Raw genomic sequence first — 26,695 nt, 5'->3', positions numbered from 1 at the left:
GGCGGGGATTGGGCCGGGGCTTGGGGGCGGGGCCAGGCGGGGCGGGGCGGGGCTTGGGGGCGGGGCCAGGGCCAGGCGGGGCGGGGATTGGGGGCGGAGGTTGGGCGGGGCCAATGCGGGGCGGGGCTTGGGCGGGGCTTGGGCGGGGCCAGGGTCAGGCGGGGGATGGGGCGGGGGATGGGGCGGGGCGGGGCCAGGGTCAGGCGGGGTGGGGCGGGGCGCGAACGGTCTCGGGAGTCGCGGCGGAAGGAGGGAAAGCGGTGGAAGAGGAGGGAGGAGGGAAGGAGGGAGGAGGGAGGAGGGGGAGGGAGGGCACTCGGAAGCTCCCGCGCCGCTCGGCTCTGTGCACCCACACCTCGCTGCTCCGCGTCGTGCCCCCGACCCGGGCATGCGCCCCCCTAGTCCCCGTCCACCCAGAGCCCGCGCCGACCCCCGGAGCCTCCCCGAAGCCGGCCGCGCAGGATGGGCGCCCTCGGTCCCTTGCCGCCGCCGCTGCTGCTGCTGCTGCTGGGTAAGCGGCCCCCGTCCCCCCGCCCCCTCTCCCCCACCCCCGGCAGGTGCCTGACACCTGGCACCCCGCTGGCCCGCCCCGGAGCCGCCCCGGGCTCGGCGCCCCGCTGCCCAGTGGCCGCCCGCCCAGCCGGGACGCAGCTCTAGGCCGGGCCGGGGCCCAGGGAGGACGCAGCGCCCCCACTGCTCAGCCGGCGGCCTCGGGGGGCCCGGGGCGCTGCGCCCAAAGGCTGCGACTCCCTCTGCCTCACACCGAGCTCCGGGCCCGGCTCTGGGCGCCCGCCCTGCGTGGGCAGCGCTCGCCCGTCTTCGTAATTGCCCGGGCTTGGCTGGAGGCCCAGGGGCCGGTTCTGCCCATGATCTTTGAAGTTCAGTCTCCCCTGGTGGCTCCCCTCCCCCCAGACTTCACCGTCTGAGATTTGGGGCAGTTCCCTCCCCCGTCACCCCCATCTCCATCCTGGGCTGGGTCTCCCTTTGCTCACTTTCCCTCTCTCAGCTCCAGCACCTGGCTCTGTGGCCTCCCACCGCTCGTCACACCCCTTAGTCCCCCAGTCCCTTCCTGGGGAGAAAGCAGGCTCCGTGGAGACCAATGCTGGGATCTCCAAGCACCTTGTGTCTGTGAGGGTGGGTGTCCGTGGTGAGGTGTTCTGGCCACCGCTGCATGGATGCATGAGGGCACTGACAGCGCCATCGCTTTTGGCCTCAACTGGAGGGTCCCTTAGGAGGTGGTCTGGGGAGGAGTATGGCTTTGAGACAGGGACGCTGCCAGCACAGATGTTTGGGAGACTGAAGCTCTTGAAATAAGAGCGCAGAGTGGGGGTGGCCCTGCCCCCCGGATTCAGAGTTGCCACAGTCAAGGCACAGGCTGACGAAACACCAGCAGCCCGTCTCTAGACCAGAGCTCCACTGCACTGCCAAGCAGATCCTCCCCTGGCTCCATGGGTCCCTGGGCCCTGGGGAACTAGGCCTCCTTGGGCCCTAGGTGAGAGGCAGGAGGAAGTTGCTGTGGGGCCTGGTTGCCTAGCAGTTGGCCGGTTGTCCCTAGTGGATGGCATGGAGTGGAAGAGCCCAGGGGAGGTGGGGAAGTGTGATACACAGACGTGCAAGAACCTGCAGAGGTCTGAGCACCCATTGCGTGCAGATGCTTACGTTCATTCTGAAGAGGAGGAAAATGAGGTAATTTGCTCCAGAGAGCCCATCTAGTGAGTGTGGGGGCTTGGATTCGAACCCAGACCCACCTGACTCCAGAGCAGGTCTCTGCTGTCCCGCCTCCCCTCCTGGGCTGGGGAGAGAGCTGTCTGGCAGCTGGTTTCTTTCTTTCTTTCTTTTTTTTTTTTTTTAAGATTTTATTTATTCATTCATGAAAGAGACAGAGGCAGAGACACAGGCAGAGGGAGGAGCAGGCTCCATGGAGGGAGCCTGATGTGGGACTCGATCCCAGGTCTCCAGGATCACGCCCTGGGCTGAAGGCGGCGGTGCTAAACTGCTGAGCCACCTGGGCTGCCTGGCAGCTGGTTCCCTAAGGCGGCCTGGCTGGCCTGCTTTCCCATGGGGATCTCCACAAGCAGCAGCAGCTGTGCGGCCAGGAAGGTGGGAGGGGGCCCTTCTAAGCAGAGTCTGCCCTGAAGCCCTAAGGTGTCAGCTGTCTCCACCATCACCTAGATTATGAAATGCCCTGGGGCAGGGCCCTCCTGAGTCACAGGCTCACTCACTCTCAGAGAAGCAGCCCTGAGCTCTCCTCCAGGAGAGGAACCGTCTTGGGAGAGGAAGGGACGTGTCAATCCAGCTGAGCATGGGGCTGTGTCTGGGACCCAACCTCCTGAGGCCCAGCATGTGCTTTAACCAGGCGGCCATGAGGGACTCAGCCACAGGAAGAAGGGGCTGAGAGCCCACTCACGTGGGAAAGTCAAGGGGAGCACTTCTGGAGGAGCTAGAAGGCAGAGTTTGACCGCGGACTTTGTGTTTTCCTCTGGCTTCTGTAGAAAGGCCCTGGGAATGCCCCTGGGAGTGACATTCTGGTTGGTGAGGTCAGTCCCCTCAAGCCTGGCCTGGGAGTTTCCCATCTTCCTCCCTGGCTTCCTCCCTCTGCAGGGGCCTGTGGAAGCCATCGAAGGGTAGTAAGATCTAGACAAGACCTCTGCAGTGTCTTGGTCAAGATGTACTTCTCCAGCCTTCCATCCCTCGTCTGTGAAATGGAGGCAGGGTGCTGACCGGGGGCTGCAGTTCTGTGGTTTTGGGGGGCAGGGGTTGGCTATGGAAGAATGGAAGGAGAGAAGGAAGAAGCAGGGCCTCTCCAAGGGCCTTGGGAGTGTCCTGTGGGGCTGGATAAAGAACAGAAATTTGGCCTCTCTGAGGAGAGCAAGATGGGAAGAGACAGCTGGGGACCTCTCAACAGAGAGGGGACCTTACATAAGCGAATGCACACCATATGCAAATGAAGGCTTTTGTTAGGGAGTTGGAGGTGCCCTGCATCAGCTGGGCGAGCCCAGAAGATTGGCAGGCCCTTGAGGGGGGGGAGTCTTCTGCCCCCAGAGGCCAGGGCAGAGGCTGGTTCTTGCCCCAGAAGCCTCAGCTGCCTCGGCAGTGCTGCCGGGTGGGAGAAGCAGTGAGCTCATGGCACAGCTGGAGGGGGGAGGGCATTGTGTGGTGAGAACTGGCTGGGTCTGTGCCCTGTCCTGCTCGGCCACTGGCTCCATTGTCTGGAGTCCCCTGGTCCAGGTGACACAGCGGAGCCAAGCAGCCCTCATAAGGAGGCGGACGTGTGGTCTCAGAACCCTTAGCTGGAAGACCCGAGGACCCGGCCCAGAGCGGATGAGGGTGGGAAATGCCGGAGGGACATGGAGGTGCAGCTGAAGCCAAGGAGAGAAAGCAGCTGGACCTCGCTCTGCCCGCGGGCGGCTCACCTCTGGCCTGCCAGAAATGGGATGTTTCTGGGTTCTGAGGCAAAGCCAGGTCTCTGACCCCCTGGAGACCCAGGTGTCTTACCAGGTGTCTTAGCTCTGGGCATCCTTCCCCTTTGCTCAGGGCAGGGCCCCAGCTGGGCCCCCACCCTTCCCCAGGTTTGCTCTCCTTTACCGGGCAGGGGTCCAGGATGGTACTGGCAGCGGGGGCTGCAGTGGGGGCCCAGGCCTCTCCAGCTTCTCCCGTCCTTTCCTACAGGAGTCCAGGGCTCTGCCCGGGAGGTGCTGGTCCCCGAGGGGCCCCTGTACCGCGTGGCAGGCACGGCCATCTCCATCTCCTGCAACGTGAGCGGCTACGAGGGCCCGTCCCAACAGGACTTCGAGTGGTTCCTCTACAGGCCGGAGGCCCCCGAGGCTGCTCTGGGCATCGTCAGCACCAGGGATACCCACTTCTCCTACGCCGTTTTCGGGCCCCGCGTGGCCGCTGGTGAGGTGCAGGTACAGCGTCTGCAGGGGGACGCTGTGCTGCTCAAGATTGCCCGCCTCCAGGCACAGGACGCTGGCATTTACGAGTGCTACACGCCCTCCACTGACGCCCGCTACCTGGGCAGCTACAGCGGCAAGGTGGAGCTGAGAGGTACCGGCCTGGGGTGGGAGCGGGCCCGTGCGCCCCGAGGGGACAGGAGGGGCCGACCTAGCGCCCCGCCCCGTCAGGTTGTGTGGCTGAGGAGGCTGAGGCACGGAGTCCGTGTGGGGCTCGCACACAGTCACCGGTTGGTGGCCGGCCCGCCCGGGGCTCTGAACCGGCATCTCTTCATTGCCGCCCAGCGCCCTTCCTCTTCTGTGGGGCTACCTCCTGGGAAAGGGGGAGCCGGTCCCCGCCATTCCCTGGTCGGGGAGCCCCCTCGGGGGAACAGGCTCCATTCCTGGGGATTCCAGGATGCAGATCTGGGGGCGGGGGGGCCAAGCGGAGGTAGGGTCGGAGGAGTGAGGCCATGTGATATTCTTGCTCTCTTACGTTTCTTTGTCTTTTGAGGAGGGAGACAGAGCCACTCTTCTGTAGTTCTGAGTAGTTCTGACAGGGGTTAGTTCCAAACACGTGGGTGAGTAGGCGTTGGGCTGGGCTCTGATCGTCAGCAAGTATTTATCGAGCGCCTGCGTGTGCCCAGCGCTGTGCTTGGCACCACCGGGTCACAGAAGAAACAGCACACGGTGAACCCCGCGCTGTAGGAGCCAACTGCGTGGGTCGCAGGTTGCACGCGGGGACGGGGGCCACCAGCCCCGGGCCCTCCCTCACTCCAGCTGTTGTTTCCAGTTCTTCCAGATGCGCTGCAGGTGTCAGCGGCCAGCCCCCCGGGGCCCCGAGGCCGCCAGGCCCCAGCCTCACCCCCCCGCCTGACCGTGCACGAGGGGCAGGAGCTGGCCCTGGGCTGCCTGGCGCGGACGAGCACGCAGCAGCACACGCACCTGGCGGTGTCCTTCGGGAGGGCCGTGCCCGAGGCGCCAGTGGGGCGTGCAACTCTGCAGGAGGTGGTGGGGCTCCGGCCGGACTTGGCCGTGGAGGCTGGGGCTCCCTATGCCGAGCGGCTGGCTGCGGGGGAGCTGCGGCTGGCCAAGGAGGGGGCCGAGCGGTACCGCATGGTGGTGGGGGGCGCCCAGGCGGAGGACGCGGGCACCTACCACTGCACGGCTGCCGAGTGGATTCAGGATCCGGACGGCAGCTGGGCCCAGATCGCGGAGAAGAGAGCAGTGCTGGCGCACGTGGACGTGCAGACTCTGTGTGAGTGCGACGTGTCCCACCGTGGGAGCTGGGAGCCGCGGCCGGGGCGGGGGGCGCCGGGGGTCCCTGCCTGACTCCGGGGAGCCCATCTTCCCGAGGGAGCGGCCCCGTTAGTGCCACTTCCTCCCGTGATGGCTTTTCTCTGCTCAGAAGTTGGGTGGAGCTTGGAGGACCTCGGCTGAGGGGTGAGGGTCAGGCCCTGGGTGGTGGGGAGGGCCGTGCCCCATGGGGGCAGACCGGCCGCCTGGGTGCTGTTGTGGAGGAGGGAAGTACAGCGGGGGGCGGGGGTCAGGGGCTGCGTCCCTCCTACCTCCGTGACACCCTGTGCCCCTCCCGTGTTCCAGCCAGCCAGCTGGCGGTGGCCGTGGGGCCGGGGGAACGACGGATCGGCCCAGGGGAACCCTTGGAACTGCTGTGCAACGTGTCGGGGGCCCTGCCGCCCGCCGGCCGTCACGCGGCGTACTCCGTGGGCTGGGAGATGGCCCCCGCGGGGGCCCCGGGGCCCGGCCGCCTGGTCGCCCAGCTGGACACGGAGGGCGTGGGCAGCCTGGGCCCCGGCTACGAGGGCCGGCACATCGCCATGGAGAAGGTGGCGTCCAGAACCTACCGCCTCCGGCTGGAGGCCGCCAGGCCAGGTGACGCGGGGACCTACCGCTGCCTCGCCAAGGCCTACGTCCGGGGCTCCGGGGCTCGGCTTCGAGAAGCTGCCAGCGCCCGCTCCCGGCCGCTGCCTGTGCACGTGCGGGAGGAAGGTGAGGGGGGAGCTGGGGCCTCGCCTCCTGGAGGCGTTTCCGTGTGTTTGGGGGCCGCTCTCTGCCGCATTGGCCGCTACCCCGCCTTCACCTCCTGCGCCGCCTCCTCAGGACGGCGGGAGCCCCTCGAGCTCCCGGGGGTGCTGACCCGTGCCCTCGTCCTGCAGGGGTGGTGCTGGAGGCCGTGGCGTGGCTGGCGGGAGGCACCGTGTACCGCGGGGAGACGGCCTCTCTGCTCTGCAACATCTCGGTGCGCGGCGGCCCCCCGGGGCTGCGGCTGGCGGCCAGCTGGTGGGTGGAGCGGCCGGGGGACGGCGAGCTGAGCCCCGGGCCCGCGCAGCTGGTGGGCGGCGTGGCCCAGGACGGGGTGGCGGAGCTGGGGGTCCGGCCCGGAGGAGGCCCCGTGAGCGTGGAGCTGGTGGGGCCCCGAAGCCATCGGCTGCGGCTGCACGGCCTGGGGCCCGAGGACGGAGGCGTGTATCACTGTGCCCCCAGCGCCTGGGTGCAGCACGCCGACCGCAGCTGGTACCAGGCGGGCAGTGCCCGCTCGGGGCCCGTCACGGTGTACCCCTACACTCACGGTGAGGCCACCCTGCCCGCCCTCCTCCCGCCCTTCCCTGTGCCTCTCCTGCCCCGTCCCTCTGTCCCCCTCGTCACCCCACCCGCTTGCAGCTGCCTCTGGCGCCTGCATCCCCGCTGGGGGGAGGAGGGCCCGCAGCCCAGGGAGAGGTGCTAGGACGCGGCTGTGCCGGGGGTGCAGGCCGGCGGCCCCCCAGCTGAAGCCAGCCGTCCTCTCTGGCCCAGCCCTGGACACCCTGTTCGTGCCCCTGCTGGTGGGCGCGGGGGTCGCCCTAGTCACCGGCGCCACTGTCCTCGGCACCATCACCTGCTGCTTCATGAAGAGGCTGAGAAAACGGTGATCCCTGGCTCCTCAGGTGAGGGAGAAGAGCCCCAGCCCTGGTTTCTGTCCCCAGGCCCGCCCCTGCCCAGCTCCCCCTCCAGCCCCCCCAGCCCCCCTGGGGTGCAGCAGCCTGGGCTCCGTGCTCAGCGCGCCCACGCTCTCCCCAGGCCTTGCAGGTGCCCAGCGTCCTCCGGCCCAGCTCCAAGACAGCCTCCGGTCACCTGGCTGCCCCCCCCCACTCCCCTTCCTTTAATTTATTTGACCCCTTGCCCCCCACTCCTTCCTTCCCGACCCCCCCTCTGGCCTTCTGTTCTTGATCTCGGCCCGGCCCAGAGGGAGGCCATTCCCTGGCCTAGAATTAGTTTTTCTAAAATGTGAATAAACTTGTTTTATAAAATCCAGGGCTGGCAGTGTCTTCCGTGGGGGGGGGGGTGGCGGGTGCTGAGAGGTGCGGCAGGGCATGGGGGGAGCTGAACAGCCCACTCCCGCGACGCGGGCCTCCCTTCCCACCACAAACACCATCTGGCCCCTGTGGGCCGTGCCACCCACCCCAGGAGGGGACACCTGGGTCCCATCTGCTGCCTGAGCTGTCGCTGCCTTGCCAGCCCCTACTGGGACTCCTACGTGAGGGGAGGGGAGCGGGGGGGGGGGGGCGCGTTCCCCGAGCCCGGCCCCTCCCCAGCCTTCTCCGTGCTCCAGGGCAGGGGCTTCGGGGAGGCCCCATTCTGAGTCCCTGACACCGGGGGCAGGAGGACAGCCGCGGGGCGGGGGCGCCTGTCACAGAGCCCGCACACTGCCCCCCAGCAGCCGGCCTGTGCCCCCAGGTCTTGGCTCCCCCACCCAGGGCCCCCGCGGCCCCTGGAATTTGTCTTTGCTTCAAGACTCTCTCCTCCGGGGACGCTTAGTTGCCCGTCGGGGGCACAGCCCCCCCTTCCTGTCCAGGCTCCCCAGGTTGGCAGGTAAACCTAACGACCGTGGCCCCCACCCAGCGTTTGTTCTTCGGGAACAGCCGATGCCGGGGCCGGGGCCGGGGACCTCATCTTTGATGGTGACCCAGGTGGCCCCGTGACGTGAGGCAGACGATTCCCCGAGTGGGCCCGTGCCGGCGGCTCCCCCACCCCTCGCCCGCCTGCGGAGGCCCAGGCACCCGCGGACCTCGGCTTCCCAGCCCCGCCGAGCCAGGAGCCACGCAGTGCTTTGCCCCGAGGGGCTCAGTCTTTTATTAAAGGACAGGAACAGGGTGTGGCCAGGACCCAGGGTGGAGGCCGCTGCGGCGCGGGGCAGAGTGTGGGAGCACAGGCCGAGAGCTCCTCTCCCAGGAGGCCGGCCTCAGGTCCCCTCCGCCTCTGCGTCCCATCCTGTCACTGCTCTGCCCTCACCTTCCGCAGCGCTGCCCCGCCCGTGACTCCGGGGGCACCACGCAGGGGGTGGGGCGGCGACAGTGTGTCCACGGCCTGGTGGCCCAGCAGGGCAGGCAGCAGGCCACAGGCACATCCCGAGGTTGGGCTCTTGGCTTCTCCCTGGCGCCGTCCTCGTCCCCGTATTCAGTCCTGCCTCTGAGCTCTGCCAACCCAAGCCCTGCGCAGGAGCGCCCCCCCCCCCCCCCCCGCCCCCCAGGATTCCGGGGTCTTGCCTTCCCTATCCTGCCTATTGGGCTTGCCCAGGCGCCAGCTCCAGCTCCTCACTGCGCTATTTCCGCTGAGTGAGTTCCCAGGCCCAGAGTCAGACTCGTCAGCCTGGGTGTCAGGGGCTCCTTTCCCCTCAGGATAGCCCGCCCTTTAGAGTTCCGGCTCCTCCCCCAAGGACCTCGGCTCCTCCTCAGCTCCCCCCACCCCACCGGCTATCCCTTAGCCCCTGCTCAGCTCCTCCTCAGCTTCCTCTGAACTTCCCTTGAGCATCTCAGCTTATTCCTTAGCTACCCTTAGCTTCCCTCCTCTACTCCCCCTCAGCTCCCCCTCAGCTCCTCCTCAGCTCCCCCTCAACTACTGCTGGGCTCCTCCTCAGCTCCCCCTCAACTTCTCATGAGCTTCCCCTCCGCTCCCCCTCAGCTCCTCCTCAGCTCCCCCTCAGCCCCTCCTTTGCTCCCCCTCAGCTTCTCATGAGCTTCTCATCAGCTCCTCCTCAGCTTCTCATGAGCTTCTCATCAGCTCCCCCTCAGCTCCCCCTCAGCTCCCCCTCAGCTCCCCCTCAGCTCCCCCTCAGCTTCTCATGAGCTTCTCATGAGCTCCCCCTCAGCTCCCCCTCAGCTCCTCCTCTGCTCCCCCTCCGCTCCCCCTCAGCTCTTCCTCAGCTCCCCCTCAGCTCCTCCTCTGCTCCCCCTCAGCTCCTCCTGTGCTCCCCCTCAGCTCCCCCTCTGCTCCCCCTCCGCTCCCCCTCAGCTCCTCCTCAGCTCCCCCTCAGCTCCTCCTCTGCTCCCCCTCAGCTCCTCCTGTGCTCCCCCTCAGCTCCTCCTGTGCTCCCCCTCAGCTCCTCCTCAGCTCCTCCTCAGCTCCCCCTCAGCTCCTCCTCTGCTCCCCCTCAGCTCCTCCTGTGCTCCCCCTCAGCTCCTCCTGTGCTCCCCCTCAGCTCCCCCTCAGCTCCTCCTCAGCTTCTCATGAGCTTCTCATCAGCTCCCCCTCCACTCCCCCTCAGCTCTTCCTCAACTCCCCCTCAGCTCCTCCTCTGCTCCCCCTCAGCTCCCTCTCAGCTCCCCCTCAGCTCCTCCTCAGCTCCCCCTCAGCTCCTCCTCAGCTCCCCCTCAGCTCCAATGCGCAGCCTCCTGATGTGGCTCCCAAGGCTGTGTGTAGAGCAGTGGTTCTCAAAGTGTGGCCCCCGCTCCAGCAGCATCACCATGACCTGAGAACTTACTAGAAGTGCAAATTTTTGCTCTCCTCCCCAGACCCACTGAGTCAGAAACTGGGAGTGAGGCGGAGCAGGGGCTGGCAAGCCTGTGGCTGACACAGCAGCTGGTGCCCGCGGTGCCCGGGCCTTCCTCGCTCTCGCGCCTCCTCACTCCCTTGGTTTGATCCCGGAGCCTCCGGCCTCTGCTCAACGCTCGGTCCACTCGGAACCACGGTGCTCGCCGCAGGGGCAGGTGCGCGGCCGGGGTGGGCCGGGGTCCCCGGTGCCCTCCGCCTCAGTGCCCCCCCCGAGCTCGGCGGGCGAGCTCCCTTTCTGGGTCCCTCCGGCCCTTCTCCGTCCTGGAGGGTCCCTCTCCGCCTCTGCCCGCGTCCTCCCCTGCGCCGCGCCCACTCCCGTCTGCTGGCGGCAGGCCACGCGCCCCTGCTGCGCCACCCCTGGGCCTTGTGGCCGCGGCTCCTGCGGGGTGGTCAGCCCGGGTCAGCCCCGCGGGAGGCCGGCGAGGAGCCCGTGAGGGCCGGGCGGGGGCGTCGCCTGGGGGACAGGCAGCCCCTTTAGACTTTGCCCAGAGACGCTCCGGGCTCGGCGTGGCCGGGGGCACATGCTCCGTCCCTCTGTCCGCGCAGCCGGCCGGGGCCGCGGAGGCCAGACGCGCACAGGCCGCCACGTTCCTCGGGCGCCTCGGCGAGGCCCTCCCCCCGGTCCGGCCGGCCTGTGAGGGGCCTGTGAGGGGCCTGTGAGGGGCCTGTGAGGGGCCTGGGAGGGGGCGTCAGCACAGCCCGCCCGCCTGCCTCTGCCTCCACCTCCGCCTGCGCCGCGCCATCCAGCTCCCGAACGGTGTCCGGCCCTGCCACAGGCTCGGGAGGACGCGGTCACACCTTGGACTCCGACTCCGGCGGGGGCAGGCGGCCGTTCCGCTCCGTGTCGCCGCCGGGCCCCGCGTCCGCGCCCTCGCCGGGCCCCTCCTCCTCCGCCCTCTCGTCCAGGCGGCTGGGGATGGACCAGTAGAGATGGGCGTCGAGGCGGGCGGCCGCTTCGGCCAGCTCCCGGGCGCTGCACGACGGCGTGGGCACCTCGAAGGTCTGGTGGAAGCTGGCGTAGTCCACCTCGTAGAAGCCGTCCTCCAGCGTGAGCACCGACGTGAAGCGGTGGCCCCACAGCACCTCATCCACCAGGTAGGAGCTCCGGGCCTGGCAGGTCATCCCTGCGGGGAGGCGCAGGGGTCAGCGCGGTCCCGCCATCCCGCCCGCCTCCGCCGCCCCGACTGCTCCGAGGCGCCGCTCGGGGAGCTTCCCGGGGACGCGGCCCGGGCATCGTCCAGGCATGGCCCCTGCACAGGCCTCCCCACCGGGCCTTCCCAGCCCGGCCGGCGCCTCCTGGGGGCCGCCGCCTCTGACGGTGCTCCCCACAAGAGCTAAAGCCTGCCCCCTCCCCGGGTTCCCCCCCCACCCCCGGGCTCCCCCCTCCCCGGGCTCCCCCCCCCCCCCCCCCCGCCCCCGCCACCGCCACCTGACACCCTTTCAGAACCTCTGCCGTGTCTTCTCTTCCAGCCGAACGAACATCCCCGGCTCCCCCACCATTCCTCGTGTGACCTGCCTTCCAAAAACGTGACCTGCTCGGGTGCACACCGGAAGGGCCGCGCAGGGCGCCCCAGCGCTCTGGGGGTGCCAACACCGGCCGCGGCCTGCTGGGCGCAGAGGCGAGGGCTCGCCACTCTCTTCCGGCCGCGGCGCCTCAGCTCATCGGGCCCAACATCACGTTACGTAAACATTTTTGGAAGCTGTATCACATTTTGCTGCAACATTAAGCCTGTGGCCAGCTAAAACCTCCAGTTCTTTTTTCACCAGAGCTCTTCAATGCGGTGCTTACATAAGTGATTTTTTTAAAGCCTAAATGTAGAATTTTATATTTATTCCTTTTAAATGTCATCTTGTTGGGCTTTGGCTCATTACACTCGCTTTTCAAGAGCACTTTGAATCCTGACTCTCTCACCCAAAATATTGCCGTCCTTCCCAGCCTTGTCTCTCTAGACAAGTCAGGCGGGTCCCATCCTTATCTCCTCCACGCTGTCCTCCCCAGTCCTCTGCACTCTGGGGCCGTGTCCTGCCCTCCGTGTCGGGTTGGCACACCCACCAGGGCAAGCGACCGCCCTGCTGCTCCCGGGTATCTCCCACGGCCCACGTCCAGCTCAGAGCAAGGCAGAGTGGAAGACGGAACCTTAGCTAACAGAGCCTGGCTCTCGGCATTGCAAGCCCTGGCCCGAGATGTCCTGGGGACGTGGGTCTTGCTCTTCCTCAGGCGAAGGCTGCAATGGCAGGGATCCGGGGGGGGGGGGCAGAAGGGGCAGAGGGGACACTGGGGAGAGAGGTCAGTGAGGAACAGAGGCAGGGGCTTGGGGTGCCAGGGGGGCGGGCAGGGACCTCTCTGCAGGGACAGCAGATGCCTCAGGGCCTGGCAGGAGGGTGACAACTGTCTAGACAGCAAGGAGAGGGCCTGGGTGAGTAGGAGAGGCAGGAGCTAGAGGGAGCAAGGTGTGGGGTGGTAGAGAAGCACTGGGGAGCACTGGGGCAGAGGGTGCTGGAGGAGAGGCTTGGCCAGAAGGGCCAGCGAAGGGGTTGGAGGGCCCCAGCCTGGGAAGCCAGCAGAGGCCACGCTCGGGCCACACCTCACAGCCCCGTGTCACCCACTGCAGCGCTCCTATCCTCCTCCTTCTTCCGGATCCCAAGCCTCAGAGCACCTCGTCTGTGCCCCTGCGTTGGCCTCTTGCCACTGGCTCCCAAGCCCCTCGCCACGCAGGCCTGACTTGGAGGTCCTGACAGCTCCTTCTGGAAAGGGCTAGAAATGCTGCAGTCATCTCTTTCCTTTGTCAGTGGAAGTTGAGAGAGCCTTGATGGGTGGGGAAACTGAGGCAGAAGTGAGCCCAGCCGGCCACCTGTTCCTAAGATCCAGGCTAGTAGGAGACCCTCAGAGCACCACGTTCAGGGACCTGGACCTGGGAGCCATGGAGAACTCTCCGAAGCTACCCCTGCTCCCTGGAGCACCGTGCCCGGAGCTGCACGACCCCTGCCCTGTGGCCTTATGTCCCCCTCCCTGGCGACAGGCCTCAGGCTCCCCGGCAGTCTCCGCCCTGCAAAGGGGCACGATTGCAGGAGGTGACCTTCCTAGGAGCGGGCCAATTGGGGGGTGCACAGCGCCTGGGCCCTGGCTGCGTGAGCTCGGGCGCTGTCCCCACCCGGTGACCCCGGCCCGGCCTCGTGGCTGCCACCTGCCCCCCGCCCCTCCCGGCCGCTCCCCGCCGTGCGCACCCGTGGCTTCCACCATGCCCTCCAGGATGACCACGATCTCGAAGTCGTCCCTCTCCAGGGCGCGGCGCGACGCCTCCCAGAAGGGGCTGGCGGCGTCGATCTCGTGGCTGATGACGAGCGGGGACACGAGGAAGAGGCGGTCGTCGCCCGTCTCGAAGCCCACGCTGAGGTCGGTCTGGTGCAGCGGGATGAACTCGCCCTCGAGCGTCTGGCGCGAGCGGATGAGCTTGGCGCGGATGGAGGCCTCGACGATGTGCGAGGAGCGCAGGTCGCCCACGCGGAACATGAGGCACAGGCGGCCGTCGCGCAGGGACACCACGGCGTGCGACGAGAAGACGAGCGTGGCGGCGCGCTTGTTGGGCTGCGAGATCTTGACGAACATGCAGCCCACCATGAAGGCGTTCACCATGGAGCCCAGGATGGCCTGCAGCAGCAGCAGCGCGATGCCCTCGGGGCACTGGTCGGTGATGACGCGGTGCCCGTAGCCGATGGTGGTCTCCGTCTCGATGGAGAACAGGAAGGCGGCCACGAAGCCGTTGAGGTTGTTGACGCAGGGCGTCCAGGCCGCGTCGCCCAGGTGCTCCAGGTCGCCGCGGCCGTAGGCCACCAGCCACCAGATGGCGCCGAAGAAGAGCCAGGTGAGCGCGTAGGCCAGCACGAAGAAGAGCAGGCTGAGGCGCCACTGCAGGTCGGCCAGCGTGGTGAACAGGTCGGTCAGGTAGCGGCCCGGCTCGCGCACGTTGCCCTGCTGCACGTTGCACCGGCCGTCCTTCTCCACGTAGCGCTGGCGGCCGCGGCGGCGCGGGGGCTCGCGGCCCGGGGAGCGCGGGGCGCCGGCGCGGGCCATGGCGGCGGCCGCAGGGGGCCTGCGGGACCCGGGGCGCGGCCGGTCAGCGCGGGGCCGACCCCGGGCGGCGGGACCGTGGCCCCGCGGCCGCCCCCCACCCCGCCCGAGGCCCCGCCCCCGCCTCCCTAGGCCCCGCCCCTCGCCCCTCCCGAGGCCACGCCCCCCACCCCTACACGACCCCGCGGCCGCTCCCCCTACACCCCTCCCGAGGCCACGCCCCCACCCCTCCCGAGGCCACGCCCCGCCCGCCCCTCCCGAGGCCCTGCCCCCCACCCCTACACGACCCCGCGGCCGCTCCCCCTACACCCCTCCCGAGGCCCCGCCCCCACCCACACGCCCATTGAGGCCCCGCCCCAGCCACAGCATTCCTGAGGCCCCGCCCCACCCCACCCCTCCCGAGGCCCCGCCCCGCCCCACCCCTCCCGAGGCCCCGCCCCCACCCCACCCCTCCGGAGGCCACGCCCACCCACAACCCTCCTGAGGCTCCGCCCCGCCCCACCCCTCCCGAGGCCTCGCCCCCACCCCACCCCTCCTGAGGCCACGCCCCACCTACAACCCTCCTGAGGCCCCGCCCCCACCCAAAACCCTCCTGAGGCCACGCCCACCGACAAACCTCCTGAAGCCCCACCCCACCACTCCCGAGGCCCCGCCCCCACCCCTCCTGAGGCCACGCCCACCGACAACCCTCCTGAGGCCCCGCCCCGCCCCTCCCGAGGCCCCGCCCCCACCCGCACCCCTCCTGAGGCCACGCCCCACCTACAACCCTCCTGAGGCCCCACCCCCTTACACCCCTACACGCCCCTGCGGCCGCCCCCCACACCCCTACACCCCTCCTGCGTCCCTCCACCCCTCCATCCCCCTGTGACGTCCCCCACCCGGAGCGCAGGGAGAGGGCTCTCTCACTCCAGAGCCCGGGTGCTGGGGAGGCGGCCCTCCCCTCCCCTCCCCAGACGGGACACCAGCCCCGCAGCCCTCCCCCATCCTCCCCGCACCCCTCCCTCGCACAGCTGCCTGCTCCCCACGAGCTGGCGGAGGAGACAGGAGACGCGCAGGGGGGGCGGAAAGGCAGGCGCTCCCGCCCCAGGCCACAGGCGCCCCTGGAGGTCCCCGGGGACAGGGTCGGGGACGCATGGGCCGGGTGTGTGCCCCTGTGCCCTGGGTTCTTTCCGCCCCCGAGGGAGGCAGCCTGACAGGGGGCAGGAGGGCCGTGGGCCGGGGAAGAGCAGCCGGAGAGACGCAGCCCAAGTTCATTAGGAGTTGGGCTTGTGTACCCTGCCCGGCACCCCGCACCCCGCTCGGCTCTGGGTCCTCAAGGGCCCCGACAAGCAGATTAGGTGAAGAACGAAGCACCCACATTTACCTCCCCAGCACCTCGGGTTTTTCCCCCGGCAGCACCCCCCCCACTACCCTGAGCGCAGCCCCCACCATGCGCCCCAAGCTCTCATCCAAGGGAAGCCCACCTGATTTTGCTTCAAATGCTTCCCCCTGAGAAGCGATCTGAGCTGCAGTGTGCCCTGAGCGGGAGGTCCGGACCCCTGCCAGGGAAGGTTCAGAAGGACCTGCTTCTCTTCAACCTTCTCCTCTTCCTGGGAATGGTTCTGGCCTCCCGCTCCAGGGGAACCTGGGTGATGGGGCGGGGAAGGGGCCGGGGACGGGGAAGGTGACAAGGATCACAGATGGCCTGGATGTCTGACCAGGTCCTGGGGAGACACCGCCTGCATGTGCAGCTCCAGCCCCAGCGCTCCAGCATTTGAGTTCTGGGACGAGGTGCTCTGCTGCCAGACCTCGGAAGGCCGTGTGTGTGTGTGTGTGTGTGTGTGTGTGTGTGTGTGTGTATGTACTGGGGTAGAGGGCAGGAGGAAAACCCAAAAAAGATAGTTTGCACCTCAGGGACATCCCCCCCCCCACATTTATTTTCCAAGAGGAGTCAGGGGGACACTGTCCAATGAAGATTTGGGTCTTCCTCTGGCCCGACAGTGGGCTTCGCTTTCCCTCCCCGCCGCCGGGATGTCCTCTAGAAGTTCTCACTAAGCACACACTGGCTCAGAGACCCCAAGTCATGCAGAAAAATACCTGGGTCCCCCGTATCCCAGTGGCAGCCCCAGGAGGGCTTCCAATGTTCTCCCGGGCTCCAAGGCAATCTGACCTCCAATCTGCCTGCTTCGACAGATCTCTCTTTCCCCGGGGGCGGCAAGGAACCCTTCGGTCTGGTCACTGCCAGGTCTCTCTCACTCTGCCTGGCCCAGAGGGCTGGGGGAGCCTTCCTCTGACCGCGTCCCCTCTCCTGACCTCCTGAGTGGAGGCTGCATATTTCTCAAGGGGGCAGTAAAGGTGTGAAATAGACTTGGCTTCTGCACCTTCCTCCGAAGATCCCCGTTCCCACTCCTTCCTAGTTCCTGTGCGCATGCCGTGACCCCTCTCTGGAAGGCCCTGGGGCCACATTTTCCTGGATGGCCCTTTTTCCCTTGGGAGTGCTGGTCAGCAAGAGGCCTTCTGTTTTGGAAGGGGATCTGGTGAAGTCTCCCTCGGGAGCAAGCTGCTCCCGAGCCCCCACTTGCCTTGGATTTAGGGGCCCAAACCCAAGTCCCCCGCAACTCAACTCACAGCGTATGGAGAGGAGAGTAGCCGGCAGCAGAGACCCCTGGGGGGTAGCGTCCATGCCCCTGACACCACCCCTCCCCTGGCCCCCTTGCAGGGTGGGAGCCACAGACACCGCTGTTTCTCCTAAATGTAGCGGCAGCTCTGGCCAGGACTTGCTATCTGTGTCATCCCCATTTCCCAGGCTCCCCTGCTCCTCTCTTGTTTCCACAGCAACCAGTCTGGCGACAGCTCTAGAGCATCCCCCTCCCCTCCCCAGTCCTGGGTACCACTAGAGGCTGAGCCACACGCCATAGCTATTTTTAACCCAAATCCCTCCTCCTGGACAACTCAGAGCTCGCCTCCTCACCCCCTCAGGAAAAAAAGAAAAAAAGAAAGAAGAAAGAAAGAAAGAAAGAAAGAAAGAAAGAAAGAAAGAAAGAAAGAAAGAAAGAGAAAGAAAGGAAGGAAGAAAGGAAGGAAGGGGAGCCCGCACAGTCTTCCCTAAGAAGCTTCTTGCTCTGAGAAAATACGGGCCCTGGTGTATCAGGGAGTAAGGCCTCTGGTCTCCTGGGGATGCAGAGGGCCCCCTGGCAGCCGGCAGCTCATCCACCGCCAGCAGGGGCCTCTGGGTGCAGGTACTGCTCTCATGCAGGCACCATCATGTCTCCCATTTTTGAAGAGAGCGCCCTGATCCAGAAGGAGGTACCTAGAAGAAAAGAGATTCACCCAAGGAAGGGAGGTGGGGTCGGGGGTTCTCATCTTTGTCACTGATTTGTAACGCGACCCAAAGGATTTGCTTCGTTGCCTTGAACCACGGTTGCTCTATTTTTCACAGGGAGTGGACACATGCAAATACCCCGTTTCTGCCTGCTTCACGGGGTGCGCAGATCAAATGAGGCAATATAAATAGAAGGGCTTTAAAGTGTGTTTTGTTAATAGTGGAGATTCTAGAAACAACCCAAACGTCCTACAGAGAGAAAAGCCGAGGTTAGGGCTTAAAACGATTCATCCAACAAACTCCTGTGGATGGAGCCCAAGTGCTGGGCAATGTGCTGTGTGGGGGGTGGTGACAGATATGACTTTGCCTCTGCCCACGTGGAGCTCGTGGGCCAGTGGGGGAGAAAGACACACTATCACATAGCACATAATGCTAATATTACCCCTGATAACTCGTCGAGCATCAGCTATGAACTGGAAGGACTCATTTAACAGCCTTGGGGGGGACCCTGTGAGATGGGTATGATCCTCTCTGTTTATAGATGAGGAACTGAAAAGGAGAAAGGTGATTTGCCAAAGGTCACAGAAGCAGAGATCGAAGCCAGACTCCCCCAAGTGTGTCCCCGCCTCACTGCGTGCTCTTCACAAAGCCACAGGCCTCGGCAAGGTAATAGCCGCAGCGGAGAAACACAGTCGGTTACTATGCTCACATATGTAAGTGTCCGTGTGCAAGAGGCACATTCTTGCATGAAAAAGAAGCACATAAAAATATTCTTATAAGTTGATCATAACTGTACAGAAATAGCTGTAGGAACAAGGATAAAAATCAGAACAAGATTTGGAGAAATACAAATAGCTCGATACAAATTGTTCCTTTTCCCCAGGGAAATAATTAAAAGCCGAGAGTGGTGTACAAATGCCAGGTGTTATCATTAGCACTATCATACCCGCGACGTTGATCTGTTTTTCTCCAGATCCTTCAAGTTGGAATAAGGAGACACGGGCCGGAGGAGCGGAAGATGTAGAAATGGACCCTGGAGGGTGAGAAGTTGCTGCCTGAGCCAGAGAGGCGGGAAAGGTCGTAGTGAGTAATATAATCTCGGGAGGCAGTGATCTGGGTTCAAGTCTCCACTCTGTCCACTGCCAAGTTTCTTCATCCAGGAAATGAGAATATGTTATCCATCTCTTGGGGGTTGTCATGAGGCTTACAGGAGGCAATGCCTGCCTGGCATATGGGAAGGACTCAGCAAGTGCTAGCTGGATCTTCCTCACCCACCCCGGCTGCCTTCCTCTGCTCTGGTGCCACCCAGTGAGCCCTGCAGGGGGCACTCCGGGTACGTTGCCCTCCTCTTCCCAGCCCTCCTGCCCCTGTTTCTTGTTGCAAGTGGAAATACCGAGTTTTCAGCCTGAGATTGGCATCAGGAGGGCTGTTACAGCCCCAGTCAACATCCCCGTCTCCTGGGCCTGGGCCTGTCACCTGAGCCTTGAGACTGCTAGCCTGCCCTCCTCTGTCCTGCCAAGAGGCTGCTCACGTTGGTTCTGCTGTGCCAGCAGCTCAGAGAGACGAAACCGGACCCCTAGGCGAGAGTGCATTTGCATAGAACTGGCCCCATTTGTTGAGGGGGGGGTCACAGGGCTGAAGGGCCACCCAGAGGGTGCCAGCCAGCCCCCTGCCTCAGTCGGGGTGCCCACCACCCCGCCTCTGATTTATCCCTCCCCACCCCACCCACCTCAGGTCTCCAACTTCAATTCCTTGTTTATCCTTGAGCTTGAACATGGGGAGGGGGGAAATGTTTTCTTAGGTTCCCGGGTACAGAAAACAGGCAAGGTCCCAGCTTTCAGGTATTGGGACAGAGAGAGCAACTGCGCACGGGACTAGTAAAACATGTCGGTACAGTGGTCATCGTGGTGGGAGATTGGGTTTGGAACTTGAGAACGTTGAGGGCAGGAGGGGCATGGCCGGAGTCACGTCGGTGGTGGTCTGCAAAGGACCTTGTTACGGAGTAGGAAAGGGAGGCGGCTCTGGACAGGGGCATTCCTGATGGCATGTAGCTCGGAGAGCAAGTGGTACTTTGGGGCAAAAATAAAAAGGGGGAATCCCTCTCGGAGACATAGCTCCGAGCCAGGCTGCGAGGATTGGCAAGCCGAATGCAGTTCAGTTCTCAGCTTGCCCCCTCACGGAGTGCATCTGTGCAGTCCACAAGCTGTGCAGCTGTATGTGGGAGCCCTGGGGCCAGCCAACCTGGGAAGGCTTTCTTAAGCAAGATCATGAGACATCGCGGGTACAATCTTGGAGGTGGGAGAGGAGCATGACGGGAAAACAGGAGATGGTTCAGGATATGAGTTTAATGGAACAGAGAGGCCCGTCTGTCAGGAACTCTAACAATTTTCATAAATTCAAGGGGGTTGAGGGCCCTAGAAAAGGGAGAGGGAGGCTATGGTTAAAGCAGTGGATGCCACTGGAGGTTAGAGTGACATGGGGCGAAGCAGAGCCCAGCGCCAGGACAGGTGGGACCTCCCCTGGGCACCTGAGGCTGGGACACTCTCTAGCCTTCTAGCTCTTTCCAGCACAGCTGGAGGATCAGAGCCTTCTCATAACCACATCCATCTTGCTTGATAGGATTGGGTGCAGGTTGGCCATGATTTAAAAGTCCTCACTTTCCAGGTCAGGGATGGGTCCCCAGAGAACAGATAGTACTAAAACCTGGGCATCCCAGCTCCTGGGCCTTGGTTGTTTCGTTTTATTTTAAAGATTTTTATTTATTTATTTGACAGAGAGAGAGGGAGAGGGAGAACAAGCAGGGGGAGTGGCAGGCAGAGGGAGAGGGAGAAGCAGGCTCCCTGTGGAGCAGGGACTCTCTCCCAGGACCCCAGGATCTTGACCTGAGCCAAAGGCAGACTCTTCACTGAGCCAGCCAGGCCCCTGTGGTTGTTTCTTTTTCTTTCTTTCTTTCTTTCTTTCTTTCTTTCTTTCTTTCTTTCTTTCTTTCTTTCTTTCTTTCTTTCTTCTTTCTTTCTTCTTCTTTCTTTCTTTCCTTCTTTCTTCTTTCTCTTTTTTTAAATAAAGCTGTGGTTGTTTCTTTATTCCCTGTTGCCTTTCCACTACCACCGTGGTATGGAATTCTTATCCATTGGACCCCACTGGAAAGACACTGGAGGGACCCGCGAGTGAAAGCACTAGGGAGAGTCCTCGAGTAGTGACGAAGCATCCCCTGACTCCAGTCTAATGAAGGTGAGTTTGAATATATGGCGTGTACGGAAGGCAGAGGGAACCTATAAACCTCAGCAACAGTCCCCGTGTGCCCGGGGCCATGCGGCCCAGTGCGTCCCTCGGAGCCCTCCTGCTGCGGTCTCAGTCATCCCGCTACCAGGTGCCCACTACTCGTGGAGACGGTTCAGCTGAAATGTCGCTCGGGATCCCGTAGTGAGCCCAGGATAGAGTCATCCTTCGTCTTTCCGGAACAGGGTCAAAAAAGGTATGAGGCCACAGTTGGACAGACTGAGCCCAAAAGGAGCAGTTGAGAATGAGAAAGACCCGATTTGCTAATAAGCTGACAGAAGAGGGGAGGCCTTCAAAGAGAGCTGGTCCCCTAGCTGCCATTTAGAGGTGGTCCAGGATGGGTCCTCCCTGCACAGGTGCGGCCCGGGCCCGCCCGAGAGACCGTCTTACGTGGTGGGCATGGACTTCACAACCCTGGCCAACTTTTCATACCAAAATTGGAGAAAATCTCCAAGCAGACTCCCCATTGCACGTGTTGATGATTAAGATTCTATTTAACCCACACAGATTCACTCTAGCGTTACCCTGAGACAAGCTTTGGAGTCAAACACATGTGGGTTCAAGTTCCAAAACTAACACCTTCTAGCTAGCTACGTTACGCAGGCCAGCCACTCACCCTCTCAGAGGCTTGCTTCCCCATCTCAGGTCATAATATATCTGCCTGGCATCATAAACACTCACAAATACTGATGTCCCATGCCCTTTATCGCTGGTTCCCTCCTGGGCCCCCAGTGACTATTCTAGAACTTCTTTTAAAATTTTTTTTATACATGTAAGCTCTATGCCCAATGTGGGGCTTGAACTCACGCCCTGACCCCAAGATCAAGAGTCGCACACTCTACTGACTGAGCCAGTCAGGCACCCTTAGGACTTCTCTTTTGTAAAAAGATTTAAAAATTAAAAAGGATCATTTGGCAATCTGTACAAAGGAATATACACGATGGATATGTGCATATATGTTATAGAACATAACTTAAGAACAAAACTCCAGGGATCCCTGGGTGGCGCAGTGGTTTAGCGCCTGCCTTTGGCCCAGGGCGCAATCCTGGAGACCCGGGATCGAATCCCACGTCAGGCTCCCGGTGCATGGAGCCTGCTTCTCCCTCTGCCTGTGTCTCTGCCTCTCTCTCTCTCTCTCTGTGACTATCATAAATAAATAAAAATTAAAAAAAAAAAAAAAAGAACAAAACTCCATTTAAACCACTCTTTTAAAAAAAAAAAAAAGATTTACTTATTTGGGAAAAAGAGAGTGGGAAGAGGGGCAGAGGGAGAAAATCTCCAAGCAGACCCCACAGTGCTGGCAGAGCCTGACGCGGGGCTCCATCCCAGGACCTTGAGCCAAAGTGAAGAGTCAGCCTCTTAACTGACGGAGCCATGTGGGTGCCCCTAAATCACTCTGTTTTAATTAGAAACCTACAGTTCCATTCCAGCTATCTGCACTTTCCCACAGTCTTACACCTCTGCTGTTCTAGAACTTCCAAGCTCTTTGTAATTGCCCAGTCCACCCTCCACCCTGATTTTTAGCAGATGGCTCTTCTGCTCTACAGGAAAGGCAAAGACCATTTGGGAGGCGCTTCTCCAGACCCTTCTCCCGCACCACTAGGTATCCCTTCTGCTCCTGCCCTTGGAGTCTTTCCTCCCTGTCGTCCCAGAAGAGTACCCTAAGTGCCGAGCTGAGGAGCTTGGACTGTGCTCAGGAAGCAAGGGGCACCCTGTTTGGGGTTTGATAGAGCATAGGGACTGACACGGTGAGAACGGGTTGCCTCTTCTTTGAGAATGGAGAGAGGGGTGAAGGGTGGGTGCAGGTCCTGGGCTGTTAGCGCCCTTCCTGATGGCGGTAGTGGCCATGAACTAGAAAGGGACACCCGAGAGAAATATAGCAAAGGGAGACCTGGCAGGACTGGGTGGCTTAGTTGACATGTCAAGGGATGGGGCAGAGGAAGGGTGAAGAGGAGAGATCACTTAGTTTTTAAACCTGTTTGGTCAGGAGAAACACAGAAATAAAGAAGTCATGTGGATTCCCAGCCTTGAGGAGGAAGATGATGAGTTCAGTTGGGGGCCCTGTCTGGGTGGCATGGAAATCCCCTGCCAGCAGCCAGAACTGTGATGCTCTGAAGAGAGCCTCAGGGTGCAGCTCAGAGGTGGTAGCCGGAGCCACATCAGTGGTGGACACTCCCCTCAGACACCGAAAGAGAACCCAAGACTGAACCTTTGGTGTCGAGCGAGGGAGCGGCTGTAGGTTTGGGCAGGCAGGGCCAGTGGGCAAGGATGAGGCTGGAGTGGCACCAGGCCCAGGTCACGGCAGACCTTCCGTCCGGGGTGAGGGGTTTGGATTTTCCTTCTAGGCAGTGGGCAGTCGCTGAAGGCTGTTACATGGGGAAGCGCCGCGGTCAGACTTGTTCCAGAGAGATGTACGCTATCACTGTTTACTCTTAAACGTGGGACTTCGTGGTCTGCAGGATTATTTGAGTGGAAGAAACTGGAGGGAGGAAGACCAGTTAGAAGGCAGCTGTAGGAATCCTGGACCACAACCCTGTGGTGTTGCATACACCAAGGCGGGCAGGCCTGAGGGGCTTCACGGCGCGGATGTGCTGATTTGGGGAAGATGAGGTGAGGCAGGATGAAGACTCTGGGGTGCTGTCCGGCTGCCCCCTCAGTCCAACCCTCTTGCTCACTTCCAGATTTCGCTTCCTGAAATTCTGCTGTGACTCTTTGTCTGCTCAAGAGCCCCTGTGGCCTTCCTTTGCCTTCGGGAACTCGGAGCTGACCCCGAACTCTCCTATTTCTCTCTCTTTACTCCAGGTCTTTCCCCAACACAAACACAGCACCTGTGGTGGCCCGGGGGTAGCCCACCGCCCTCCCCCCTCCCCCAGGGGGCCTATTTGCAGCGTCCATTTACCCTTCCTGTGGCTTTTAGAGGTGGAACTAAACTGACAATTTCAAGTTTCCTTGAATTTTTTTTTTTTTTTTTTTTTTGCAACATATCCATCACCTCACTATGGTAATACTGGTTACCGGTTAGTAGTAGTTCAATAGTTCAGTCCCTAAATATCTGTGATCCACAAAGATGGGGAAACAATGATTTCCTCAATAAATGCCAAGGGTGGGAGACTGTGGATGAGAACTTCTCAAAACACGCATTCAGATTCTGGAAGCATTCAGATTCTGGAAGCATTCAGATTCTGGAAGCCGTGTTTGGTGACAGAAAGGTTGAGGACCACCCACCACCTGGGCTCTGTCCCCTCCCCAACCCCCCCCCCACTTCCCTCCACCCCCCGGGGGCGGCTGTTTCCCAAGCAGACTTGGTGATGGCCAGTTCCCTGGGCCTCGGACGCCCTCCGGACGCTGCACACCCCGCCATCGCCCCGGACCTGAACCCTCTGCACCCTTTAGGGCCCTGCTCGGATGCCCCACACCTGCCAGGGCCCCTCAGCGGGAGGACCTCGCGCTCCGCGCGCCCCCAGCGCCTCCGCACCTGCGCCCTTCCCTTAGGGACCGGGGAGCGCTGCGCACCTGGCACCCGGGGCGCACGCAGGGCGGGGAGGGGGGGGGCGACCTGGCGGCCGGGTGCCGGGGGCAGGGGGGAGGGCGCCGGGCCGCCCGGGTTCATTTCCAGCTCCTCCTCGCCCCCCTCCCCGTCGGCGAGCCGGCGGGGCCCCTATCGCTTGGCCCATCGTCTCGCGGCCCGCTTCCTCCCGGAGGCTGTCTGGTCCCGCTCCGCGCAGAGCCCCGGCGGCCGCGGCTCGCCCCCCTCGCCCCTGCGCCCCGCCCGCCCGGCCCCTCCAATCCCCGCGCCCGGGCCTGGCGCTCCACGTCCCCATTGGCCCGCCGCGCCCCCCCCCGCGCCCGCCGCCGCCCCCTCCGGGCCCCTCCATTCACACCAAGTTTGGCTCCGGCGCTGCGGAGGGAGGGGGCGGCCCGGCCCGGCCCAGCTCTGCCCCCGGCCGGCCCGACCCCGGCCCCCGGCCCCCGGCCCAGCCCTTATCTGATCCCAGCTCCGGGTTTAAGAGTCCCGGCTCCGCCCGTCGCCCAGCTCGGTGCCTCGCTCCTGCCCGCCCCGTCCGTGCGTCCCGCTGCCCATCCAGGGACCGCCAAGGTAAGCCCCCGGGCCCTGTCCACCGCGCCCCGGAGACAGGGGGCCCCCAGCCCGTGGGTGCCCCCCCAGCCCGTGGGTGCCCCCGTGTCTGGCAGCACCAGTCTCCCACCTCCGGGGACCCCGAATGGACCCTCCTGGGAAGGGCTCCCCAAGAAGGAAACTCCACCCTGGCTGGTCACCTCAAGTGCCTTAGGCTAAGCAGGGGGCCGCCCGGATGCCCTCCCTACTAGGCTGACCTGGCATCCCACCGGGGCCCTCTCAAGGAACACAGTGACCTCCCCCCCACCGCACACATATGACCCTGCACCCCCACGCAGCCACTCCAGACGCGCCCCTCTTCCCAGGATCATTAGGTTACTCCCACTGCCCTGCCAGCCCGGTGCCCCCTCCCCACACAGCGGCACTCACTTAGTGACACCCACTGATCACAAGTTCACAGATGGGAAGACAGACACATCCAGCTTGGCTAGGAAGCGCTGTAGCCTGGTGTGCCTAGGACCCCCCCCTCCCCCCTGGCCCCCACTGGCCCGGCTCTCCCGGCTCCCCCAGCTCCCCCTTCCCCACGTCTCGCCCCTCCTTCCCCAGCTCTCACCACCCCCTTCCCCAACCATCTCACAGTAAAGATCCCTAGGAAGAGCGCTGCAGGCCAGACTGGGCTCTGAAACGTTCCCCCTCCAGATGGAGAAGCCCTTCCCCATCCCACTTCTTCCCCCCCACCCGAGGAACTGCCACGAGCACCAGGCACCGGGCACTGGGCTAGGAGCAAGAGGAGGGTTGCAGCTTCCGGATTTGGGGGCAGAGAACTGAGCCCTGGGATGGAGCAGGACACAACCGGGCAGGGTGGGAGCAGGGTCTCTGGGCACTTGTGAAGCACTGCAGAGTGAGGCAGATGGGAAGTGGGGGTGGCGGAGAACCAGGGCCCAAATCTGGACCTGAGGGGCCAAAGGCTCAGGCCAGGGCTCAAAGCCTGATTCCGTTGCTTATCAATACAAATCCTGGCTAAAGATTTTTTGGCCAGTCTGCCTTAGCTGTGGTGTTTGAGGTTTTTTCCCCACCGGGACTGCTTCAAGGAGTTCGGGGTGGGAGGGAGAAGGAGATGGGAGACTTGGAGCCCAAGTGCGAGGAGGGCCATCAGCAGGCCTGGAGGCTGTCAAGGGATCAGCCGGAGGAGGGGCCAGCGGTGGCCACTGAGTTCCATTGGGCTCCATCCCCAAACCGTCTCCCTAATCTCTATGACTTTCTGACCATGCTCTTGGCACGGTGGTGGACACAGTCCTGTGCGGAGGGGCAGGGTCTGCTTATTCTTTGGGGTGTCGGCTGGGTACGGGGGACCCAGGGTAGAAGGAAACAGGTGTCCTGGCTCCTCACTGGTTCTTCAGGGAGCAGGAAGTGAGGGAGGGGGAGGGAGGCATCATGCCAGGGAGAGGGGCCAGGGCTGGTCTGCGGAGGAATAGGCATGGCCCAGGCAGTGCCAACTCTCTTTTCCCCGCCCCTCTGTCCTTTGGTGGTGGTGGCGAGGGAGGGAGAGTGGGGGTGTTGGGGGGTGATCTGGGCCAGTCCAGCCTCCCAAAGCCCTTGCCAGCCTGGGTCCTGAAAGGAGCTGCTGTTTTCTGAGCTGTCCCCCACCCCCCACCCCCCAGCCGAGCCCGAGCAGCCAACTTGTCTCAGTGGGTATCAAATGGCAATGACTCCATGGAATGGAGGGGTGAGGGGTGGGGGGTGGGCAGGGCAGGGTTATGGGCCCATTCCTTCCGTGGTTCTAATGCAGGATCCCACTGCTGCCCCCTACGCTGGGGAGAAAAAGCCCTGTCTTCCCAACATCTGGCCCACATCCAGGCCACGATCAGTCGTGTTCGGATGGGAGGGTTAGTTGCCTGCCCACTGGCATCCCCCTCTTCCCTGTGCCCCACTGAGCGGTGCATGGGGCTCCTACCTGCACCTGCTCACTTAGAGCCCCGACTGCTCTGGCTTGGGCCATAAGGGAAGGGCCTTGCAGATGACCCAGGGACGTCCTTCCCTGTCCTCCCCCAGGGACGCTCGGATCTGGTGGGCTCAGACCAAGTCCTCTAGGGTCATCCCGGGACAGGTGGGATGACAGGCTTAGGGCCCTGGGGGTGAGTCATGCGGAAAGACCCACTTCCTTAGAGGAGAAAAGGCCTCTTGGGCCTCCTGGCAAGACGCTGTGTCTG

At 63.4% G+C, this 26,695-nt stretch overlaps 3 protein-coding genes and 2 long non-coding RNA genes across 10 annotated transcripts in view; 3 read left to right on the top strand and 2 right to left on the bottom strand.

Annotated features, from left to right (window-relative positions):
• Nucleotides 1-274: 274 nt before the first annotated feature.
• IGSF8 (immunoglobulin superfamily member 8) lies at nt 275-7,240 on the top strand. Of its 2 annotated transcripts, none has more exons than XM_072814375.1 (7): nt 275-511; nt 3,670-4,047; nt 4,726-5,190; nt 5,535-5,942; nt 6,110-6,523; nt 6,747-6,877; nt 7,011-7,240. In XM_072814375.1, exons 1-6 carry the CDS (start codon nt 463-465, stop codon nt 6,860-6,862), a joined length of 1,830 nt encoding a protein of 609 aa, XP_072670476.1. In that variant the 5' UTR covers nt 275-462; the 3' UTR covers nt 6,863-6,877; nt 7,011-7,240. The 2 variants fall into 2 exon arrangements, with proteins under 2 accessions (XP_072670476.1, XP_072670475.1); XM_072814374.1 differs by lacking the exon at nt 275-511 and adding an exon at nt 1,899-3,462.
• A 2,262-nt stretch (nt 7,241-9,502) lies between these two features.
• Nucleotides 9,503-16,678, bottom strand: KCNJ9 (potassium inwardly rectifying channel subfamily J member 9). 3 transcript variants are annotated; one of them, XM_072814867.1, is made up of 4 exons: nt 16,438-16,677; nt 15,294-15,454; nt 12,987-13,852; nt 9,503-10,885 (listed from the first exon to the last, which is right to left on the bottom strand). In XM_072814867.1, exons 3-4 carry the CDS (start codon nt 13,831-13,833, stop codon nt 10,554-10,556), a joined length of 1,179 nt encoding a protein of 392 aa, XP_072670968.1. In that variant the 5' UTR covers nt 13,834-13,852; nt 15,294-15,454; nt 16,438-16,677; the 3' UTR covers nt 9,503-10,553. The 3 variants fall into 3 exon arrangements, with proteins under 3 accessions (XP_072670968.1, XP_072670969.1, XP_072670970.1); XM_072814868.1 differs by lacking the exon at nt 16,438-16,677 and adding an exon at nt 15,907-16,413; XM_072814869.1 differs by lacking the exon at nt 15,294-15,454 and having other exon boundaries at nt 16,438-16,678.
• Nucleotides 16,679-16,864: 186 nt separating this feature from the next.
• Nucleotides 16,865-23,364, top strand: LOC140626964 (uncharacterized). Of its 2 annotated transcripts, XR_012025920.1 has the most exons (5): nt 16,865-17,115; nt 17,673-17,797; nt 18,105-18,214; nt 20,280-20,362; nt 23,092-23,364. It is a non-coding gene; the product is annotated as an uncharacterized lncRNA (long non-coding RNA). The 2 variants fall into 2 exon arrangements; XR_012025919.1 differs by having other exon boundaries at nt 16,865-17,797.
• On the bottom strand, nt 20,183-24,987 carry LOC140626965 (uncharacterized). Its single transcript, XR_012025921.1, has 2 exons — nt 24,915-24,987; nt 20,183-22,889 (listed from the first exon to the last, which is right to left on the bottom strand). It is a non-coding gene; the product is annotated as an uncharacterized lncRNA (long non-coding RNA).
• KCNJ10 (potassium inwardly rectifying channel subfamily J member 10) overlaps nt 24,294-26,695 on the top strand; it is a 28,937-nt gene continuing 26,535 nt past the window's right edge. For both annotated transcript variants that reach the window (XM_072814866.1, XM_072814864.1), the window contains exon 1: nt 24,294-24,506. The gene's annotated coding sequence lies outside the window, so the exon portion shown is untranslated. The remainder of the gene's footprint in view (nt 24,507-26,695) is intronic.

The sequence above is a fragment of the Canis lupus genome, chromosome 38 (assembly GCF_048164855.1).
Source record: "Canis lupus baileyi chromosome 38, mCanLup2.hap1, whole genome shotgun sequence".
NCBI lineage: Eukaryota > Metazoa > Chordata > Mammalia > Carnivora > Canidae > Canis > Canis lupus.
This window is presented reverse-complemented; position numbering and strand designations above follow the sequence as displayed.

What these genes read in the sequence shown, in the direction of transcription:
- KCNJ9 (XM_072814869.1), bottom strand. Translation starts at nt 13,833, where the DNA reads ATGGCCCGCGCCGGCGCCCCGCGCTCCCCGGGCCGCGAGCCCCCGCGC. An exon ending in GGGCATGGTGGAAGCCACGG is followed by an intron (nt 10,886 to 12,986) that starts GTGCGCACGGCG and finishes GCCTCCCCGCAG; the next exon opens with GGATGACCTGCCAGGCCCGG.
- IGSF8 (XM_072814374.1), top strand. Translation starts at nt 3,348, where the DNA reads ATGGAGGTGCAGCTGAAGCCAAGGAGAGAAAGCAGCTGGACCTCGCTC. An exon ending in CGTGGACGTGCAGACTCTGT is followed by an intron (nt 5,191 to 5,534) that starts GTGAGTGCGACG and finishes CCCGTGTTCCAG; the next exon opens with CCAGCCAGCTGGCGGTGGCC. An exon ending in TGTGCACGTGCGGGAGGAAG is followed by an intron (nt 5,943 to 6,109) that starts GTGAGGGGGGAG and finishes CTCGTCCTGCAG; the next exon opens with GGGTGGTGCTGGAGGCCGTG.